The following is a 23,179-nucleotide window of genomic DNA, read 5'->3' on the forward strand; positions in this document are numbered from 1 at the left end:
AGGGCTCAAGTGTAAATTAGCCCCAGACATGCGGCCCTCTGCTGGGGCAAGGTCAATATCAATTCGGCCTCCACCTATGGAAGAACCGTATTTACTGGGTCTACTTCCAAAGATACATATGTACATATGTATATACACCCATACTGTATATGTCAGCTAATCATATTCCCTAAAAAGGAAAAATGAAGTCTTAACAAAACCAATGAGCACCTAATAAACTCAGTATATATCAAGTACTTTATATTCAATCATAAAAAAGAGCCTACTAAAATGCTAATATAAAATGTAATAAAAAATTCTACCCTAAATATTTCCAATAAACATACATATATGCACATATCAAAAACTTTATATAGGAAGGTACTAAGTTTGCTTTTCAGGAAATACCAGTTACAATAATTTCATATGTACATTTGCTTTATTAAAAGTATGGCACTTAATATAGTAGCAGAAGTAATTACATAGCTTCACATCCAGAAGCAATACAATAGTGGAGGCACAAACATTCCTTATTACCAATAAAAGTAAAAAAGTTTTAATATGTTCCATAAGCCCTTAATCGCATAAAATATTATATTTAGCATCATTTACAGCCAGCACACTTATATAAACTAATAATTATCATTACCTCTCTTTTACATTCTGCCGAAGAAATATGCCGAAGTGAATACGATATAGGAGGACACTCAAGCATGAGAAAAATCAAATGTCAGTTCTTAATCATTCATGGGGAAAATGCAATAAACTGTCACAAGCTACTGGACATTGTCACAAGGATTTCACACTGATTTTTTTAACGTCTTCAAAAGTAAAATCCAAGAAACTCCACTAAGTGCCATGTGGAAAGAAAAGCTTTGTTTTAACTGCAGCACCTTTAGACAACAAAAGATTGCATCCTGTTCAGTCACGCTATATAAATTATGATTATTTGTGGAAAATATGTACAAACAGAAAGCGAATGTTCTAACAGTTGACAAATGTCGTTTTGGTACGCAGTTCTTGGACGCGATATTAACATCTGGTGATGAGAACTGCGGCCGTTTTGAGTTTTCCAAACATCATCTTCATGAGATAAGGAGCCTGTAAACATAAGGTGTAAAAAACCACTTAAAAGAAAGATGTAAAGTGCACTCAGTGCACCCTAAGGAGTACTATGTGCATACTCTTAATCAAGTAATATTCAGGATTAAAATACTGTACCATTTTTTAAATGTACTATTTACGATGTAAAATTGCAACAAATTCATAATCAGATCCAGCTGATAATGATGCATCCAAAAGAGGATCTAATTAAAGAAACGATCAGCTCCAAAGACTTGATTCCCCTTATTTGTTGAAACCAGTGATATGTCCAGTGTTTCATAAGCTCCTTCAAAAATACCGCGTTAAAAACGTAAAAGATACCTCCATCCTGATCACGGACACACACAGACTCGCATCGAACAAACCGCTAAGCTTTGGTTACATAAAGTGCAGTTCAATAATGTGCCATCCTAGCCATTCAAATACATCTAGCAATTCTGCAGCTTACCATCTTCAAATAATTTTCTTTTAAAGTCGGCTAAGGTCCTCTGTTGATACGCATGTTAACAACAACTCCAAAGTTCTTCCCAAACAACCTGCAATGTGCTTTACCATTCTTAAATAACTGGCAATGAAGCCTAAGGACGTACAGCATTCATATTTGTGCTACAACACAGTCAAGGTCTGGCTCTGCTTTTTTTTTTTTTTTTCCTTTAAATACCTCACACCTTCTGTTGTATAAAATTTTCAAGTTTTATGATGATACAGGCGGTACATTCCATCACCCTCATAGCAACCTCAGAAGTGAACCTGTCGTTTGGGATCTGCGGGAAAGGAAGCAGATCAGGGTATCTTGTTTTTAAACTGTCTACGCCATAGGCCTCCAGCGTGTGGACATCATTCGTCAGTCCTTCAAGCTGCTGACTGTACTCCTCTATTTTCTGTGCGAGTGCGGTGGGCTTTACATCTTTATCGGACTTCCCTCTCACAGCGTAGTCAGCGGCGATCAAAGCTAACTTGGTAGAGAGGTGACATTTGAAGCACACCCATTCATTGGCGTTTTTATGAAGGTCATTCCTGGCAGCTGAAAAATTGGCTCTGGCCTGTCTTAACCATCTACGCGCTTCAACCGGATTGCCAACTGACTTGAAAGTGGGAGGGACAAAGAACCTCTGAGAGTAAGTCTGTCCAGCTGAAGGTGTGCTTTTTTCCTTATTTTGTTGTTGCCTTTCAGATTTATGGCTCGTTGCTTCTTGATTCCATGAAGTATAAAATCTTTGAAACGAGTACTTGTCTGACTGAAATCGGGATGCTGAGGTTGAAAATGTTCGCCTTGAGGCTCTGTCTGCATTTTGATCTAGAAAAGCCTGCTTCTCTAGCCTGTTGATTTCGTTCTGCAAATGTTTAAAAACTTCATTAGCAATGTCATGATTCTCTGGATTTTTGTCAGGGTGCCATTTCAAATACAACCGCCTAATAATCTTTTTCCTTTCCGATTCTGGAAGCTTCCAAGCTTGCTCCACCACTGATGTCACTTCTTTTAAAATTTCTGGTAAAGAATTCACCTTGAGCTTTTTGGGGGACGGATGCTTCGAGGATGAGGTCTTTTGGCTCTCTCTGCCGGAGAAAAGAGGAGGAATGGTTCGTAGACCAGGGGCTAGGAACTCGGTAGGGCTGGTCGGTGTAGAAGGGGCACTGTCTCTGCTTTGAGAGCTTTCCTCGGGCCTTGAAAACTTATAGAGATCGAGAGAGCTAACTATTTTATATTCACTGTAACCAATATCAATCTGATAGATCTTTCCCAGAAAACTAGAATTATCAGCATCTTCTCTTTCAACTTCTTGTACGATAATTGCATACGTATACGTTGGCTGGTACGATCCGTAGATATCACCACCTTCAGCATCAACAAGGTACCCAACGTATTCTCCCGGGTAAAAAACATTCATTGGATCCATAAGCAGAGTATAATGGATTTCAGCAGGTATTGGAGTGCCGGGCATCGGAAGTTCAAGTTTCGATGGTTCAGAAGAGTCGTATTTTACTCCTAAACTGTCAAGTTTCTCACTGATCCTGTAAATATCATTGCAACCTAGCATAGCAATTAAATACGAAGTGTCAGAGATCAGATTGTCCGTCGCAGACTTCAGCGTCATTGCCAATGCTAACAGGAAATTAATGTCCTTGCTGTCTGAATGCTGTATGTATAGCAGAATGACCGCGTTGCCAAATCTCTTCAAAAAAGCGAAAGTTTCACTTCTGCTGTGGGGAATAGGGTTAAAACCTTTAACTCTCAGTGTGGTTTGAAGCTTTTCAAAACAGGACACTTTCAATCCTTCTCTTAGGGCTTTGCAAAGTCTTATGGCTTTTTCTTCATTGGCCAGGAAAGCATTATCATTTTCATGCTTCATAATTCTAATCAGTCCTGTGATGAACTGTTCCGAAGACAAGAGTAGCTGCAATCTTCCCTGAAGAGAACACAATGCTCCAAACTGACAAACTTTGGGAGTCTCCTCGTCTAGCTGTTCTTCAAGTATACTGCTCAGTAAACGAGGTCTAAGTTTTTGAGGAAAGAGCATTATCAATTTAGTGTGAAAGCCGTGGTCCTTCCCTAGGTAGCACTGGCTAAGGTCAACCAACATCTGCACGCCGATATTCCCCTGGATTCTACTTTTGTAATGTGGCGCGTCATCAAACACTAAGATGCTCGACTTCACCAGTCTGCCATCCTGGCTTGGAAGGTACAGCGCGAGGTCTCGGACGTTCTCGAGATCACTCCTCACCTTGACCGAATCATTTTGCAGACTCTTGAACAAGCCGGAAACTACTCTCTTAACCGTGCGCATTTCATTAGGATCTAACTGTTTTCCTTCAGAATTTTTGAATATGCGGCTCAACACTTCAACATATTGCTTGGTTGAAATAATATCTTCAGTACCTAGGTGTTTGAACAACTGGTGAAACGTGCCAAGTTCTAAAGGCAGCTTGTACAAGTAAGGTTTAAAGTCGGATTCGTATTCTAGATTTATCACTACCTCCTCAGGCTTCAGGAGTTTCCAACCATCTTCCACCATTACAAAAGCAACACCCCGCAGCTGAAACCGAAACTCCCTTTTTTCTGCACTGAGAAATTCATATATGCTCCTTAAGACCTTTGCTCTAGTTTTTACCATCTCTTCATCCAATGTTGTTATGTTGCATATGTTTCTGCAGTTATTAATGACCTTATCAAGAGGAGGATCCAGGTTAACATTAAGCATACTTAAAACTTGTTCGAGCTGTTCCTGCGGACCAAGGTCACTACCTTCTTGTTCTCTAATGCTCAAGGGTGTGGCCTTCTCTGGAAGAATAGGGCAGGATGTCCATAAGAGCTGGAGCACATCACACTGCTTGAATTTGGGGTTTACTTGTGCCCCATTGAACTTTATGAGAGGAAGCGTTCCATTGACCTCTTGATATTGAGGATGAAACCTAATGAACTCTGCAGGGGCCCGCTCAGGACACAAGAACGGTATTAGAGAAAGTTCTTTCAGAAAATTGCCAGATAACAAATCCATTCGTTCTTGGAATATGTGATGGAGAAGGATATCAACTGTATTTTGCAGTGTTTCCTTAGACCAGTTTTCTGTATTAGCTCTCACGCTGATTTCCTTAGCAAACTGCAGCAACTGTTGCTGAGATAGGATGTACTTTAGTCCAATGTTTCTCAAGAATTCCACCCAGGAGGTCATAAACGTGGCTTGATTTTTGGGCTTTATAAGCTGTTCCAATTTTTTAAAGAAGTCCTTAGGAATAAACAATTTTTCGGGAAGCATAACTTCAAAAACTCGCACCGTTCTATCATAAAAATGTTTCGCTTGCTTTAGTCGACTGTTCGCATCGTGGATTATCAGTAAACTTTCCAGTTTTTCAAAAAGTTGTTCCTTGATCTCTGACAGTTCCTCAATACTTGACAGCCTATTCTTAAGATAGATCAGGTGCTCCAATTTTGCATCGTAAGAGAGATTTTCAATTTTGGGTAAGAGGTGCTTCAAATATACCTCAAGATCATCTACAGGTACACAGCCAAGCAACTCATAGAGTTCTTTTAGGTGTATTTTTTCTTCAAGAAATGCAGATGACGACGACTGTGTCCATTTTTCCACTTCAGCTGAAGGAATACTTTTTGTGAGTACATAGCATGTTCCGAATTTTGCGATGCTCATGTAGCGACCACTGATGGATTTGTAGCATGGAAGTGACTTTAAAATTTTTATGTCGTCTTGGGACATCAAGTGACTGAGATTGCAGTTGAAATACATCAGAAGTGCTTCAAAGTCATTTTCTACTAATTTTTCGGTTCTAAAGGTTGATGTTTGAACCATATAATGTACGGCCTTTAAAATGCTTGTGGGGCTCTCTATGTTTGCAGTGTGATGGGACAACAGAGGAACAAATGCACTGTCTTTGGAGCAGATTTTGTTCAAAGCAAGCTGGATACAGCCAGCTTTCATGAGCGCATGAAAGACTTTATCGCTCTGGGCATTTGGAAAAACTGCAATGTGCATGAGACTCAGAGGAAGCAGAACATCACCTTCAGGGACTACAAGCTGGTTGGCTGAAACGGTGAACTTTGTTCCTGGAAGCAACGCCCAGTCTTTTAGGGTATCGACAACAATGTCAAATGTTGGTTGTGTTTCTTCTTGATCTTCTTTCACGTTTACAGCCTCGCTAATAAAATGCCACGCGTTCTTAAGCCAAGACTCACTTGCAAAATTGTCCTTCCACTTGGTACAATTTTTGGTCTTATACTCACGAGGCAACACAGAGGATAACAAATCAGCGAAGCTGGAGATGTCAAACACTTTTGCAACCTTACAGTTCAATAAAATATTACTGTATTTCAAATATAACGTATTCATGAACAAGTCTTTGCGGGATGGAATCAACTCATGGTACGTTGTTAGAAACTTGGGTCGTTTTGCGTCAAAAGTCTGCAAAACACTGTCCAGTGTAATGAGAAGGGGCAGTCCCTCCACTTCAATCTCATTTTCTTCTGCGTCCTTGAAACAATAATCCACTAAAAGTTTCAAACTATGAAAAAGCTTTAGGTTAGTCTGCTGGAGACGACAAGGCAGCTTCCCAATGTGGCAATTAGTGTCAGGAGAAGAAAAGGTCATTAAAAAAGATCTAACATCAGCAGGGGTGACGTAACTAACAGGGATATCCGCATCTATAAGGCAGTGGTACAGATTGGCAGTTTCATCACAGTTATAAACCAAGTTGAAACCGATTTCTAAAAGGAGGTGTTTCAGTCTATAGACATTCTCTGCCACCGTCTTGCGGGTCGTGATGTTATAATCTGCATTCTTCAGGTGTTGCAATTCATCCTGCAGTAAGTTGTCAAAAAACGGTCTGGTTTTATTTGAAGTAGACATATTAATCCAAGTAATTATAACCGCAGAGTGTAAATCCGAGCCATCGATATTTGGAGCCCGTACAACAGGTAAAAGGCGTTTCATGTCTTCGTGAATGCAGCTGTAAAGTGCTTTCACTAGACAATATAAATCTGGTTGTAGGTCAAGCCTGTTAACTGGGAAAAACGATAAAAACTTCTTTAAAGTATCCTTCACCACATGAATCGGTGTGTTCTGCAAAACCGACAGTGTTGGGTCAGAACCGGGGAAATAGCGCTTTTTTAGCTGGATTAGCAATTCAACATATGCAGGAGCTATTAATGCTGTCATTAAACTGTTATTCCAGTCACTGCGAACACCAACTCCATTATCGTCCCGCCACAGATTTCTTCTGGCTGAATCTAGAGCAAAATGGCCGTTCACGTGGAACGGCAATCCCGTCTCTAAAGAGAGGGGCAAGAAACAGAAGGCCCTGTGGGGTTTTTTGTAGTTGTGAGTAATGCAGGCAGCTACTCCGCCACGTGGAAAGAGAGTAATATCTTGGTTCTTGTGAGCCGATATAACGCTCTTAGACACTTTTTCCATACTTGAAAAACCCGACCTATTACAAATTAGCCACGTAGTAAGATTTCCTTCGGAGTCTTCAGTATCCATAGTATAGGTTATCTGTTGGACTGGTATGTCTTTGAGCTGTCTCTTTTTCGTAACACTATCGATTACAGATGCGTGAAACTGTTTCCTTTTCAGTCTGTCCCCGTCGGTGATTTTGCCCTTTACAGAATACAGCACATTCAGGGCTCCAGTACCTTTGTCTATTTCACAAATAGAAATCTTTTCCATGTGATTAAGAAACATTAAAAGTTCTGCCCCATCTGACCGCAATTTGTCCAAAAGGTTCTGGACCATTCTGTCTGATGACGGAACTGAAGAAATTTCCGAAACTTTTGCCATTTCTGCGTTACGAAGAGGAAATCTAAACATTGTGCAATTATCCAATTTAAAGTGGGTTCCCAAGTAAAGATCCAGGACATCTGAGAACTGTGTCCTAAAATCTGCATCCAAATCTCTAAACATGCGTCCAGGACTGACGGATGTGGCTCCTGGTGCGTATCTGGCATGAGGATCAAAGATACACAGGATGTCATTGCCAGAAATGAAAGAAGGGCAGTCGGTAATATGATACACAGAATTGAATCCTATTCCGTACTGCCCAGTTTTACAGGGATTTCCTTCTTTGGTGCCTTTTCCAAGGTTCTGAATTCCCCTGACGTCATCCTCCGTGAAAGGTTGGTTGTTGTACACACAGAGCGCTGGCCCTTGCAGGGGGGCCCACTTATCATCAAATATTCTGTCAACTGGATGCTGTCTAGGATCAAACACAAAACAGATTTCTGTGGCCTTTGCATCATCGGCATTCTGAAGAAGTTCTTTCAACATTTCCTTTTCTGAAGGATAGGCGTTAAGGATACTCTTGATTCTGCTGGTCAGCTTCTCTTTCTGCCCAAATTCCGTGCCAAGTGTCGTGAAACAGATGTTGGAGGCGTACCTCTCCAAGGCTTTGTGTCGCTTTGGGACGGCTCCTAGTTTCACGGCTACTTCCCTGGGTATATCAGCATGACAGTATTTCACAGTGGTGTCCTTAACTTTTATCCAGGGACAATCGTTGTAGCATAGAGATTTAGCAGGGAGAAGCTTAAGATTAGTATCTGGCAGTAATATTTTGCCATAATTTTTCTCACAAAATTCTTGTTTCTTTTCTCTAATGAGACTCCATATTCCTTCACTAATTATTCGCCGGCAAAGCTGAAAATTCTCTTCTGTTATTTGCTTTGTTCCTTTCTCCTGATCAATAGATTCCAAAACAAGGGCAAAGTCCTCAACAGTAAATGACTGCCGCACGCCCACACTTTCAAAAAGCTCACGGAAATTGTTTTTGTATTTATTAGGCAGCTGATAAAGGTAGGGTGCTGCCTCGAAATTCAAGTGAAAAGACACTTTTTCTGAGTCAACATATGCATTCTCAACTAGAATGAAGCTGAAGGGCTTTAACTTTTCAACAATTGACATCTTAGTGACCTCATTTTGCATCATTGCATCATGAAGGTATTTGTAGCAAGCATTGGTGATGTTCTCCTGGTACAATGTTATCCCATCGTCAACTGACTTTGCAACTTCTTTCAGCTGGTTCACAACCAGATCAACTGTCGGCTTCCTCAGTAATCCCAAAAACTCCTTAACAGCCAGTGACACCGAACCACACCCCCTGAAGGAATGGGAGTTTTCATTTAGAATTGGTTGCAGGAGACAAACTATATCTTGGTGCTCAGCCGTGTAAAGATCAGTTGCTGCAAACATGGTTTCGGGCTTAAAACTGTTACCTTTCCAGTCCAAAGAAAATCCTGCCGGCTTTGTCAGAAATGGAAGGAAGGGGATTGTTTGATATTTTGCAGCAAAATCCTTTGCCCTAGGATCCCTGATTTTCAGCTTTTCATCAATGAGACTTAACAGGATGCTACTTCTCAGACAAGCAGCAGCGTGATCGCTTTTATTAATTTCAGCCACTGACTGTGCACGTTCTAGCATGTCGTCCCACAGAATGTCATCTTTGGCCATACCTAACTGAACCAGCTTAATCAGAATAATAGGATTAAGATAATCCTGAGTGGAGCCATAAGGAAAGCGTCCATCTTTAGTATCAAACAACTTGGCGACGCGTCCTTCAGGGTGGATTAGCCTTGATGGCAAAACCAGAGGATGCCCCTGCAAAGAGCAAGGGATACATGGGGTAACACGAAGAATTCCTGAGAACTCCTCAATTTTCTCATTTAGAACAAAGTTCATTAAAGGATCTCTGAGCTCTGCTTCGATTTCTTGGATATTTGGGAAAAACACTTCAGAAAAAAACTGCTTCTCTGAAAAGGTATTTTCAAGCAGTATCTGTTTGCAGCCAGCTTCTTCAAATCCTGCTTTTACTGAAGAAGGAAGTTCAACAGCACAGAGGTTCTTTGACCCGGTCTTCTTGAGGTATTTCAAAAATATCTTGAAGGCTGCTGGGCCAACATCTTTTCTTTTAAGTATAGAGTCATCCAGAAATCTCACGTTCTTCATGGAAACCCACGTAGATCCGTCAGAGAAGACTTTGGTCAGTTCTTTCCCTTTTCCATGAGCTATGTCTTCATAAAATCCTTGGCAAATGACAGAAAAATCATCATGGACTAATTCAGGATCGGGCCACACCGAGTAGTAAGTATAATCCATTAGCTCCCCATTAGTAGCCAGGTCGCGTAGGACGCTGAGGGCCTCCAAGTAAGCCCGCACAATAACGTGCCTCATGAAGGTGGCATTCCATCGTCCTTTCGTGTCTGTCTTCCAGATTTCTTTTCTGTTTGAAGTAACAGCAAAACACCCATTGATGTGAACCGGCAATCCTGTTTTTATTCGTAAGGGTAAATAGCAAAACACTTCTCCCACATGTGGCTTCACAGCCCACTTCTGGTCCTGGATTTCGGACAGCAGAACCCCCACAGCCCCACAGGGAACCAGCCCTAGTCTTCGCCCGCTTTCATTCAGGGAAAACTTTAGAGCCTCTCCTGTGTCCATGCAGGTGCATATCAGCCATGTGGTACACTCTACTGTTTTTTGAGGCAACTCATCTGACGGCTTTTTCGACTGGCCAGACTTAGCCATCTCGAAGAGAGCCGTTAGGTCATCCTCTGGACCTCTGAAAAGCGGTGACTGCAAATCAGCAATCCTCCTGAACACATGGTGAAATTCTTCAACTGTGACCTGAAGAATGCAAGACGACTTGGGGGCATCGGCAGGAAGCTTTTTATTACTGCTGCTGCAACTCTTCATGAGCCTAGAAGCTTCTTTTAAAACACTTAAGACAGGGGCACTCACTGCTTTGGAAGAGCAGGGGCTTTTCTTAATGATCACCGTATCTTGCGCCAAGCTGGGATTGCTCTCCTCGATTTTCAAGTACTTCAAATACATGGAGTTCACACTCTGAGTGAAAATGATAAGCCTGTGACCACAGAGACTAAATTCATCCACAAGAGAGTAAATATCTGCCGTATTGTAGCAGGTACTACTAACTTCACTCACTTTGGCTTCCTGTTGCGTTCTAAAGGACAGTCGGAAAAGAGTTCCATCGTAGCTGTAAGGGGCTTCTACGGTCAGAGGTAACCGACAGCCAAATACGTCTATAAACGGTTTGAACTGATTGGGAAATTTCCGAAGTCTTTTCTGCTGTTTACTCCAATTAATCTTGATCCCAGGATTAGATTTGTCTTTAATGTGCTTACTGATGTGGTTTATGTTCGGATCGAACATTATCATGAATTCTCGACTCATAATGATGGGAATGTCGGTGATATGGTACACGGAATTAAATCCCAGACCAAATTTTCCAACTTTGTCAACCTCTTCCCTCTTTAAAGATTCTCCTAACCTAGTTATGTTCACAAAATCTGAATCGGAGAATTGAGAATTATTGAATGACCACAGAGCAGGTCCGTGGCAAGCCGCCATCCCCGGGTCTAGAAGATTCTCTCGAATGTCCATATTTCTTCGCATATCAATCATGAAACTGCATTCTGTTGCATTTGCGTCATCGGCATTTTGGAGCAGTTCTTTAAAAATATCTGACACTGATGGGTATTCTTCCAGAATATTTTTAATTCTTACAGTAAGAGGTTCTCTCTGACCTGACTGCTCAAATCCCATGTTCTCAGGATTGATCAGTCTTGTGCTGAGGCATGGAACTTTCAACCATTCTGCAGTCTTCATGGGTATGTCCTCGTGTACCAGAATGATTGGCTCCACCGAATCTTCCAGTAGATCATTGAGGTCATCAACTTTGATGTCACAGTAACAGCATTCATGAATTGGCTTCATGACAAGTTTAGAAGGGTTTTTGCTGTGATGTATAGGAACTGGTGTGTTGGGACTGGCTGGAATCTGATTGCTATACAGCCACCTGATGATATTCAACATAAGATGGAGATTTTGCTTGCTTTCCTGATCGCTGAGATCTTGGTCACTTTTGAGATATACCTTCTGAATGACTACGGAAATATGATCCGACGTCAACTCCTCTATCGAACCACAGACCTTAAACAGTTGGTGGAATTTTGCCATGGTTTTAGGCACACCGTGCAAATAGGGCTGAAGATCAAGATCATGGAATGGTTTTATCACAGCCTGGGCGAGGGGACAAAATTTCTTGCCAGTCCAAACCCACGGAAATCTTAAGGCCCTGAAAGCATCCTTCCCTTCATTTAAATGATCATGCATGAAGCCGTAAATTTCCAGCAAAATATGTTGAAACTGATAGTAGTCCTCATCACTAAAGGTTTTCGAAGTATACCAATCAACAACAATTTTAAAGTGTTTTAAGACCGCACTGATGCTAGGTTCTGTGAAGATGCCCAAAGCTTTTTCCAAGTTCACATGGACGCTCTCAACAAGAGGAAGTGACGAGCCAACCAGGATTGCGTGGGCTACATCACACATATCTGGTGGGGCACAAAGGTCGCAGACATCTCCCTTCCAGACTAACGAGCCTGGATAGTTTGGTGGCCTTTCCTTGCAAGCCGGGACCCATTTTATTTTCTTCAGGGTCATCTTTCCTTCAGATGACTGCAACAGCATATGATTCTTGTTTAAAACAAGTAAGAGTGTTTTGGCTTTCTTTACAAGAACCTCCTGATTCGGACAAGAACTGACCTGTAAGGCTTCGATTTTTTTTGCCACTTGCACAACATCAGCTTCTTCGAGGCTGGCTTCGTTTTTTAAACCAATCTGTCTTAAAGAGTGCAGGATATCTGGTGAGGTAAAAGCTGCGGGTGGGAAACAGGTTTCTTCTTCACTATAAAAGAGATCCTTTAGTACTTCTAGATCAGGATCAAAGAGTTCGCCGGCTGACACCATCCGATCCTGCGAAATCTGAATGAATTTTAATGGCCTTAACCAATCAAGCACATTCGGATTCTCGTTTTTAAGGGAGGACAGATTCTCAAGGGTCCATAACATAAGGCGTGTCAACTCATCATGTGAATAAAATTCATTTTCAATATCTTTTAAGATGAGCTTGAAGCAACTGGTGGTCTTTAACTTCTCTATCTTCAACATGTTTGCCAAGCGAATGGTAGCTTCGCCACTACTGTCTATGACTGAGAGAGAGAGTCGCAGATCTGGTGGAAGCTTGGCGGTATGGTGCAAGACCTTACAGCCTTTTAGTTTTGTATACGAGGAAATGCCCTGACCAGATAAGTGGTTAATCCGCTTGAATATTGGCAACTCCTGAATTATTCTTTTCTCTTTTTCACTGCTATCAGTTAAGGTAGCTAAAAACTTCCTCAGGGCATCTTTGTGCGTGGGAAGTAGCGAAGCTATCTGATTACACAATTTCTGCAGCGGCATCTTCTCCATTATCTGCAGCACGGCACTTGGTAACGGCGAGTGAATGTATTTTTTAACAAGTGGATGCTGTATGGAGGCATCTAATTTCTTAAGGACAATCCCTCCAAGTTTCTGTACGATATCTGCTAAAAATTCAGGAAGCTGCGCTTCGGATTCATCATCTAAAATGACTAACGATGGAGTCCTGAGTCTAATGAGCTCCACGCACGCCTGACCATCTTCTAGTGTAGTTCTGGGGATAAGTGGCATCTCATCAAATAGAGTCAAATCCTCTGAAAAATGTATATAGAGATTCTTCCACACCATTTTAAGCCAAGAAACAGATGGGTGATTTTTGTCCTCATCAGACGGATACCACTGAACAATCAACTCTCGGCCAGGCCAGAATGTATTCATTACTTCTTTGATAAGACGTGCAAATCGTTCTGGATTTAGAAGCTGCAGCTGGGTACACGGTCTTCCTGTAAATCATACACAGAGATGTTATAAATACATACAACCCTACTCTAACTTGTCTAGCCTTCTAGTCTTACAGATTACGTAGTACTACGAAGCCATTTTTAGAAGGTTTAAGGACACTGTAAAAATGCGAACATTCAGCATAACTGGGCTAAAATAAGTTTTAAGTAACGACAGAGAATCTGCATATGCACTTGTATTTATGGGACAAGTGATTCTCTTTGGAGAGTGCTTATTTTAAATCAATCCATAAAATGCATTTACATGCATTTTTAAAATGATCCTGTAAGTTTCTACAAATAGAATCAACACAGAAAATAACTTTCAGTGGTTATCTGTCCACCAAAAAAAGCATCAAAGAAAATGTGGGAAAAGCTTAAACAGGTACCATTCTACTTAAGGCTAAGTAATTTATAAGGAAACGCAATACAAATTTTCCTTTCTCCGTGTCTCCAGGAGCTGCGCAGGATGAAGGGAGGGGCATGATAATGGGGTCCCAGATGCAAGTGACCAGCACTCTCTGAAGCTGAGGCCGTGAGGAGTCTTCCACAGTTTCCTTCCACGTACTAACTGGATGCCTAAGGTAGGTGTCACTCAATCTTGTGGGGCCCTGAATCCTCTCATCCGGAGAGAGGACGTGGATGAGGTTCTCGGTCCCAAGACTGCTCCGTTCACATGCCCGAGTGTAGACCACATTCACAACTTTTCCCGGCAGCTTTTAACCTCTCTACTTCTTACTGACTACGGTGGGCTCTTTGGAGCCCTGGGATTTTTCGGAAATGCTTCGGGGAGAAACAAGTGGGGCAGCCAGGTGCCGCTGGGCAGGTGGGACTGTCCCCAGCCAAGTGGCTCTACTTCCAGGTGGTTTATAAATAAGACTCTAAGATTTTCGTCTCGGGGAAAAGACTGTTGCTGATTTTTTAACCACCGGTCCAGAAAATAACATTCGGGCTTGCCACGGCTTGTGTACTTAGTGCACAAGCATTTGCACCGAGTGCATTTAGTGCCTCAGAGTAGTTATAACACCAATGGGAAAAAAATGTTTACATAATACTGTGTACCTATAGGTATGTGTCAGCAAATAAATAAATAAATGGCATTTCAAATTCAATCTTCTGGAAACCTAACAATTTTCTTCCAACATACATACAATTTCTAGACTCTAAAAGGGTAATTTTGGGGAAAAAAATGATAAAAAAAAAAAAGGGCACACCTCAAGCCCCTTGAAACTCTGGTTTATCACTATTTTTTAACCGAGAAAGGACACCCTTACCTCACAGTCTTACACCTCAGGAAGATGACTTTACCTTCTACCAAGAAAAGGATCCCTCGTGTTACAAGGAGACATTTTAAAACGACTGCCACAGAAATTGAAGCCAGGGCACAGTTTTGCAACCTTTGGGAGATGTCAATACCCAAACGCTGAACACTCTCAGTTTCTACATTGTGTCATTTAGGGTAAGTCACGTAGCTACACTTAAGAAATCCTAAGAGCTCGTCAGCAATTGGACCAATATAGCCTCCTTGACCTATGTGCCCCATTAAAATAGACTTTGTATAATTAAGTTTTAACAACAATGTTCTTAAAAAAAATGTTTACTGAATTGAGTTAATAGACTACCCAAGGCAAGGATATGATTTTGCAAGGGTACAAAAAAGAGTTAGAAATTAAAATTCGGAACACTTTGAAACGAAACATTAAATATGCACCACACTGTTCTATGTTAATAGGGGCCACATGACGTGCATTTTGTAGATACTCCCATCTAGTATCCTTGCGCGCAACCGGCAACTTATAAACATATACCCACCTTCAGGAAAACAATCTAATATTAACATATAAGTAAAATGCCAATAAAGCACCCACACCACATATAACATGCAACTAACACACCAGTCATGCTCAACTGAAAAAACGTACGAGAAAATAAAGGAGAGAGAAAATGAAGTTAAGACACAATTCTAAGTGCTTCAGATAGATTCAATCTGAAGTCCCGATTTCTATTTAGTTTGTATTTAAGCTTTTCACCCTGAAGTATGAATGTTAACGCAGAAAAACATCTTCACTCCCCGGGTCAGAAAGCCGCTGAAAGGCTGCAGCGCCTCCAGCGGTATCAGCCAAGTAAGTCTTGTGCCATTTTGATAAACCACTTGGCTTTTCTCGCCTCGGCCTTTCAGATCATCAGCACTGTCAAAAGAGGTCAACTGTTCAGGACTCGAGGAGTCCCTGCAGACAGAAACGTTTCACCTAACCTGTCATCAGACAGGACTGTCTAACTCCGAAGTGACTCTTTTAAAGAGCGGTTTTTGCTTTACTGTCCATCTTTCCAAACTAGTAACATCAACCCGCTGAATCACTCTTCAAAGACTGCGCTGCTTTGTGTTTATATTTGTTCGCTTGTTCCCGTTCACTACTAACTTCGGGACACGTTTGTGACACGGACAAAAGGATACTATAGAGACTACTTCCACGTTTACTTTCCAAGAGACCCCAGTCCTGAACGCTCTCCTTAACTGGGGGCTCACTACACTTGCGCCGACTGGTCGGAGGCGCAGCTGGCTGGCCACTCTGTGCATCGCGGCCGCGGGCACGGCGACAGCTTTCCGTGCTTCGCTTGCACAGAAGGCGGCAGCGGCAGCTCTGACGGCTGATGGGTTCTAGCCACGCTCCACTGCGAAGGGACACCCAAATCTCCCTGCAAATACACGTGCGAGTGAAAGTCCAATGCAACGGTAAGCTAGAGGGGGGTCACTCCTTCCGAGAAACAAAAAGGAAGGAGGGGAAGGAAGGACCAAGTCAAGAAGGGAAAGGGAAGCGCCACGTCTGCCCGCCATCACTCCATCTGGCACCGGGCACGTCTAAATGGCAGCACCGCGGGTGCCACGGGGGTCCGGGGGGTCGCTACTCTAACACGGGCCACGCCAAGGTGGCTCTAAACTCGCACTGGTGACCAAATTTCTTCCCGGGAAGTCCACGCTGACACTCTGCGGCTGCCTTCCTGGAGTTCGTCTAGAAGAGGAGAGTGACCGACTGGAGAGGTCACTCGCCGGCATCACCCAGAGCGCCCCCACGGCAGGCGGAAGCCACGCCGCCTACTCCTACCGCCGTCGCGCTTTCCGCTTTCCTCTTTGATTACACCTCAAAACTACAGGCCCCGTGAAGGCTTCAAAATATCTAGTAATAGTAGCTGTGGATGACACGTCACAAGCCAGAAACCAAATCTCGTATTTATGGGAATCATCAATATAACCAATGACTTGGTTTCCCAATCAGTTTGAGCACGGGTATACGTTACTTCAAAGAACTGAGCCACTCCAAAAATAGTATTTACCATAAAAGCAATTTCCATAAAGCAAATCTTGCAACCTCTAATTTTCCAGGTGAAACGTGAACTGGGGGAAAATAATACCAGTTGGGTCAAAATATTTTTATTTAAAAAAAAAAAAAAAGACGGTCCGTAAAATGACACACTAGGCTCCGTAAGAACAATCGGCCGACTGCTCCTAAGGAGCGCGGTGTCAGCCACTTTGCTTTCCTCGGGGGGGGGGGGGGGGGGGGGGGGCCGAGGAGGGGGTGCTCCCTGCCATTGCCGGCTGCGGCACAGCGAGCCAGGCTCCACCAGGGGCGCCATAGGGCTCCTCCCCACGGTCTCTGGTCCCAGGACTGGCTCCCCTCTAGCCTTTTTAATCGCAGACATTTATGTGTATCATGTAAGAAAGGGGTGTTCACTCTCCTACTCCCCCACTAGAAACCACAGCTTAAAATACAAATTTCAGCAGAATTCTTTCATTTGAAACTAAGTGTTCTGTGAAATGGATGTTTTCAAGTCATTTAGGTATGGTTTTACTGTCGTATGTCCAACCCCCATCTATACACCTATATTGGTACAGTTTCCTCTCTCCTTTAATATTTATTGGCATCAGAAAAAAAAAAGTTAACATAATTTCTAGCTACTTAGGTAAATGAAAAAACAAGATTCAAAGAATCAAATGAACAAAAACGTCAGGCTACAAATAAACACAACATTCAGTTATCATACCTGAATATCCCCAGAGTAGTTGTTGTGCTAGAATACAATTAAATCCGATCTTAGAAAATGCCAGAATTGTCACAATTTCACATGATGGCTACAGAAATTATTCTATATCTTAAGATAACACTGTCTATGGAATCTTACACAACATATGTAAAAGAAAAGCCATACACAGAAGTCCAAATATAGCAGAATATACATTTAAGATTTAAAAACGTATTTCAATGCAAACTAAATCCAAACTACATAAAGGTGGGGAATCTTAGTTTAGAAAGAGAGCAAAGACAAGAACGGTAGGAACTCTGTATGTATAAATTACATTTCAACCACATAAGTAAAGTCATTTGATAAGCTCCCAATGTGCTTTTGTACAGATGACCATCATGTGACATTCAGATATACTAGGTAAGAATTAAGAAAGGGAAGACGTGTGATTTGTGGAGCAAATCACTCCATAAATTGGGGTGTCTCTACAAAGTAGGTGCACGAGTTTTGGAGTATCTCTGTGAAGTAAATAGAATTCTGACTCCATGATAAAGTAAGGGAGGCTTTATCATACATTTTCACCGCTTGCCTATGGTAACCATAAATAATTTCAAACTTCAAAGAGCTGCTCCATGGCCATCTAAGCCATGATCAAGTACGACTCCACAGCTCTGTAGATGTGTGCATATTTGGGTACCTTAGGCTACACTTGGCAGCTAACACAGAGACCGCGCTCTTGTCAACGGAAGTTAAGCTCTCCTAACCTGAATACCCTTCCAATTACATGAGACGCAATACTGACTGTTAGAGATAGAGAAAAAAACAAGACCTCGCGCCACGTCTCACAGTCTAATGGGGAAGGCGGGCCTTAGACATGATTATAAACGATTAAGCAGGTACGCGGGTATGGGTACGAGTGATACGAGGAGCTCCGTGCTCCATGGGGACACGCGGGCCATGAGACAGACGAACACGAGGGAGCCAGATGGGGGGGCAGAGGAAACCAGGTGCGCACCTAAGGGAGGACAAGGACAGGCTGTCTCCCAAATATGAGAAACATCAAGGGAGACAATCAAGGAGACTATTAAAAATAATCACAGTGCCAGCCAACACTGATATACCCTTTCCATGTACCAGGAATCTTTAGAACACCCAGAAAATGGAACCACATAATGCAGGGCCTCATCAGAAACGTTAAGAATTTTGGCCTTTGTTCAAAGGAAAAAGGCAGAAGCCTTTGAAAGATTTTCAGATAAGAAGTGGGAAAAACTTCAGAAAGATCATCGTAGCCGTACTGTTGCTGTATTAACTAGAGAGGCAAGGACGGACGTGGGGAGACTTTGAGGTTATGCCGTATTCCAGGTGAAACATAACGGTGGCCAGAAGGAGGGTGACGGTGGGGTTGGGAGGCGTCCTAAGACAGGGCCCTTCTGTCCAAAAGGCAGCTGTGAAAGTAGGAACCTAGAACATCCTCACGGCACAAATCCTGCACCAAAATCTTTGGAATACTGCTGATCTATGTATCTGAGGTTGGCACCTGAAATTGCTTCTTCTGAAAAGTTCTGCATATATATATATACGTGTATACATATGTATATATTTGTGTGTGTATGTGTATACACATATATGTATATGCACATACACATATACATACAGGACTGTCTCCACAATGAACTGTAAATCATTGCATAGTGTCAACGTGGACCAGGGGAATACACAGCCCCTCCAGACACAACGTCTGCAGTCTGTCCCCTGAACGTCTGAGATGGAACATGGGGCCAGCTCCTCCATGAGGTCCCCCACCCACCCTGACCTGCCACGCCCTCCTTGCACGGACTCTGCTCTTAGTGTTTGACACATGACCCATCACACTAACTGGCAGGGTTATTTGCACTGCTGTCCCCACTGGGTTGTGAGCTCCTTCACTTCTACTCTTCTTTCTGTTGCTTCCGTTCAGCATGATGCCTGGTACCCAGGGGGAAATTCAGAGAAATGGTTACTGGGAGTCTTTAGTCATGGAACGGAGCAAGGCAGGAGGCCATATGTAATAAGCAAGTATGAAAGTATTTTAAATAATAAACAGGATCCTGCTGCTAACCTAACAGGCTTTCCTACCATTTGTCTGATTTAACTGCTTTTTCCCTCCTGATGTCCTCCAAAATCCATCTATCCGCTAACTACTCTCTAAATTCTGACAGTCAAGCGTTTACTCAAGCAACGTAACACTCAAACGACTCCAATGAACACGACAATATACGGAGAGCAAGTGAGAGGACAGAAGATGCTCGTTTGGGGAGGAAGTACTAAACCACGGGCACGACCCCAGGGATTCCTCTGCCGCTTCATCTTCGCGCTCCTGCCTGCTGCAACACCATCCCCAGCCCCGCATACGGAAGCGTGAACGTGTCCAAGCGCGCTTGTCAAACGGGCACTGCGAGTAAGAAACAAAATAAGGGATCGTCCCCGCTCTCAGGGATTTTCTAGCCCAGCACGGCAAAGTTAGGACCGTGAGAAGGCCAGGGGGACTAAAGGGACCGCGTCCTGAGCTCCCCGAGCAGAGGAGGGGCATCTACCCCCGCTGAGCAGGGCAGGGCACGCGAGGGGCGGCCCACGCGAGGGGCGGCCTGTTGGAGACACGTGTGGGCTGAAGAGTAGGCGACGAACACAAGCCAGCGGGGCAGGTACAGGACGGGGAGGGTGTTCCAGGCGAAGGGAACGCGGTGCACAAAACCACAGACACGACAAAACTTTCACTGGGGTAAAAGCAATTACCGAGCGGCCGCCGTGACGCGGCTCTATGTGCTACGCGGCGGTGGCAAGTGTCACAGGGCACAGGGCCCTGCCCTCACCGAGCCTCTCAACCTACAAGTGCTTGTGACAGCGAGAACAGAAGGGGGACACTGTGGGAACCAAGGCAGGACATGGCGAGGTCCCCACCACAGAAAGCCCTGTCGCCCGCACGAACCACACCAGGTCTGCCCGGGAGGAAGCGGCGTCCGCTGGGGATCCCGAGCAGGGGAGGGGCGCGTTCGGTGAAGAGCGAGCCCGGGAGCGAGGGGCTCTGTGAAAAGCCGCCTCGGCTACCACGGTGGCAGCACAGGAGGAGGAAGCCCGACGGACAGAACCGGGAAGCAGGGGCAACGGATCTGGGGGAGGAGGACTCGAGTCGTGAAAATGTTGATTTCGAGACACTTGCAGACCTCCGAGTCCAACGCGGCAACGGCGGCCGTTCCGTCGGTACTCACGAGGTGCCCGGGAGGGTGCTGAACCGTGTGCACCGCGGACACGTCACGCCGCGGTCACAGTCATGACTCCTGCGAGTGAACAGCACGGCAGAGCTCTTCTCAAATGAGCCCTGCCGCGGCACCGCAAACAGAATAAAGTCCAGGTAGTACGTTGTGACTGCCCGCCTTCCCTGACCCACCCCGTGTTCGCCTGCCATTAACCTCGAAATAAAGCGATCTTGCATCGGGTATCGCTGAATCTTGAGGGCCTCAGATACACCCTCGTGGAAGGATGTTACTGTATTACCAGGTTACTGATCAGGAAACACAGGCTAAGTTGTTCAAAGTCACACAACGGAGGAGGCAGGAGTGAGCCCAGATCTGCGTGACTCCCAAGTCCTGACACATAACCGCTACGCCACACGGTCCCTCCTGGGACTGGGATGGTAACTGGAGATCAGCGGCTCTTACACACACCTGGCAGTGGGCCCGGGGCCGCCTCACTCAAGGACAGCGAGGAGCAAAACAGAAGAGCGCAGAGGCGCCTGGGTGGCTCAGCTGGTTAACTGTCTGACTCTCGATCTCGGCTCAGGTCATGATCTTTCAGTTCGTGAGCTCGAGCCCCGCCTCTGGCTCTGCGCTGATAGCTCAGAGTCCGCTTGCGCTCGCTCTCTCTCTCCCTCTCAAAATAAGTAAACTTGAACAAAAAAAGTCAGCGCTGAGAAGAGCTCCTGAGCTAGCCCATATGCGGTGGATAAACTCAGGTACAGAATTCACAAAGAATTCTGGGAAGCAGGCATAAGAACAAGGACACAGAAAGAGAATGGTGTCATAAAAGCCAAGGAGTTCAAAGAGGGTGTGAGCAACAGCATCGAAGCTTCAGGGAGATGAGGGAAAAGTGACAAAAAAGTCCACCGGATTTAACAAAAAAAAGTCATTAATGGGTGACCTCGGCCCGGCAATTTTATCAGAATGCTAGCAGAAGCAAATGTTCATCTACAGTGATAATGGATGATAAGGAGGTACAGACTTGATAAGCACGCCCCACTCACTCTAGAAACTGGACCGGGACAGACTGCAAGAAAGGAAATCAAAGTCAGGCTTTGTTCTGTTTTCCCCAAGAAGGAAGAGACTGGAACACGTCCACAGCTAACAGTAAAGGGGCAGTCGCAGCAAAGAGTGAAAACACAAGCAGTAACTTAACGTTTAGCTCCGGATTCTAGACGTGATACAAGTAAAACTATCAACTAATGAGACAGATCTTACTTGAGCTATGAAATCAGAGAAGTACCCACGGCAGAGAAAAAAACCCTCGTGTTTTAATTCTATGCCCAGAACTTTCAAAAACGGGCAACGGATGGTTACTGAGAGTCCAGTTCCTGGTTCACAGCTTTAGATCCTGATGGTAACAGCACTGCACACTCCTGGAACTTGACTCCTGGAACTTGGACTCATCTTTAGTCTGCCACCCCCATCCCAATTCCCTTCCCTTGTATTTAAATAAATACGTGTATGATCGGTAGCAACTTGTCCTTTACTCATTATCTTCAAAAACACCATATACCGTAAAAGACATCACAAAGAATATGCTTTATACCCTTAACCAATGGGACGAATCCAGAATTTTTCAGGCCAATATCCAACTTCAAAAAAGTTCAGGCAACAGTTCCCTAATGGAAAAGATGCTGGTGGAAGTTGAAAGGTGACATTAAACTGAGAACCATGGTGATTTTGCCCCCCAAGCCCTTCTGTCTTTTCCTAAAAAGAATTCGCAATATAAAGGACACCCATCCTTTGCCAAGACCTCAGGAGCCCCCTTCCTGACCCTTCCATCTGTCTGCAGTCCCCGGAGCTGACAACGCACAGCTGCACACAACTCGGGAGGGCAGGGCGGTATGGGTGACATAAGGCTGGCGGGTGCGAGACCTTAGCTCTGGGCACACGGGAGCTCCTGACCTTGAACCGAACCTCTCTCTCCTTCCTCTGTGCAATCCAACCGACCACAGCTGTGCCCACTACTACACAGGCTATGAGATAGGAGACTGGGGGGGAGGGGGGGAGAATGGGGGGGGGGGGCAGGAGAGGGGTCACGTGACAAAAGAACTGGGAAAGCATTAAAAAGTTGTGTAAGAAATTACCATAAACGTACACCACCCGACCGTGACAGGAGAGGTTCTGGAATACGATACCTGCCACCTTTCGATTCTTTTAGATGTCAGAGTGTAGCACTGAAACACCTTAAAATATAACAATTACAACAGGCTGAACCATCTGAAATCATGACTTACAGATCTAAAGTGGGGAACTCCGGGCAATTTCATATTGGTTCAACTTCATAGAGAACTTTTAAAAACTTTGTATTTTTAAAAATAGGTTTATGTAAAAAAAAACTTTATATTTTTAAAAACAGGCTTATATATAAAAAAAGAAACTAAACAATTAATACCTCGGGTTTGGGCAGCTTCCTTTAAAGCAGCTATAAGATGAGGCTTCAGGCTATCCAAAATGAACCTTCCTTCAAGACCTGGGAAAAGGGACCTAAAACGTGAAAGGAACACAGCAGTGATAACCTTCTAACAACTACAACATATTCATTTATTATGTCATTTCAAGGCAGTTAAACATGCTGGCTTGC

The 23,179-nt window shown here is 43.8% G+C and overlaps 1 protein-coding gene across 2 annotated transcripts in view; it reads right to left on the minus strand.

Annotated features, from left to right (window-relative positions):
- Positions 1 to 399: 399 nt before the first annotated feature.
- SACS (sacsin molecular chaperone) overlaps positions 400 to 23,179 on the minus strand; it is a 41,912-nt gene continuing 19,132 nt past the window's right edge. Inside the window, exons 8-10 of one of the 2 annotated variants that reach the window (XM_030307821.1) lie at positions 22,991 to 23,082; positions 17,342 to 17,368; positions 400 to 13,303 (exon numbers count right to left, since the gene is read on the minus strand). In XM_030307821.1, coding sequence (XP_030163681.1) covers positions 1,746 to 13,303; positions 17,342 to 17,368; positions 22,991 to 23,082 — 11,677 coding nt within the window. In that variant the 3' untranslated portion in view covers positions 400 to 1,745. The remainder of the gene's footprint in view (positions 13,304 to 17,341; positions 17,369 to 22,990; positions 23,083 to 23,179) is intronic. The other variant, XM_032592538.1, reaches the window with a different exon arrangement.

Source organism: Lynx canadensis, chromosome A1, assembly GCF_007474595.2.
Source record: "Lynx canadensis isolate LIC74 chromosome A1, mLynCan4.pri.v2, whole genome shotgun sequence".
Lineage (NCBI taxonomy): Eukaryota > Metazoa > Chordata > Mammalia > Carnivora > Felidae > Lynx > Lynx canadensis.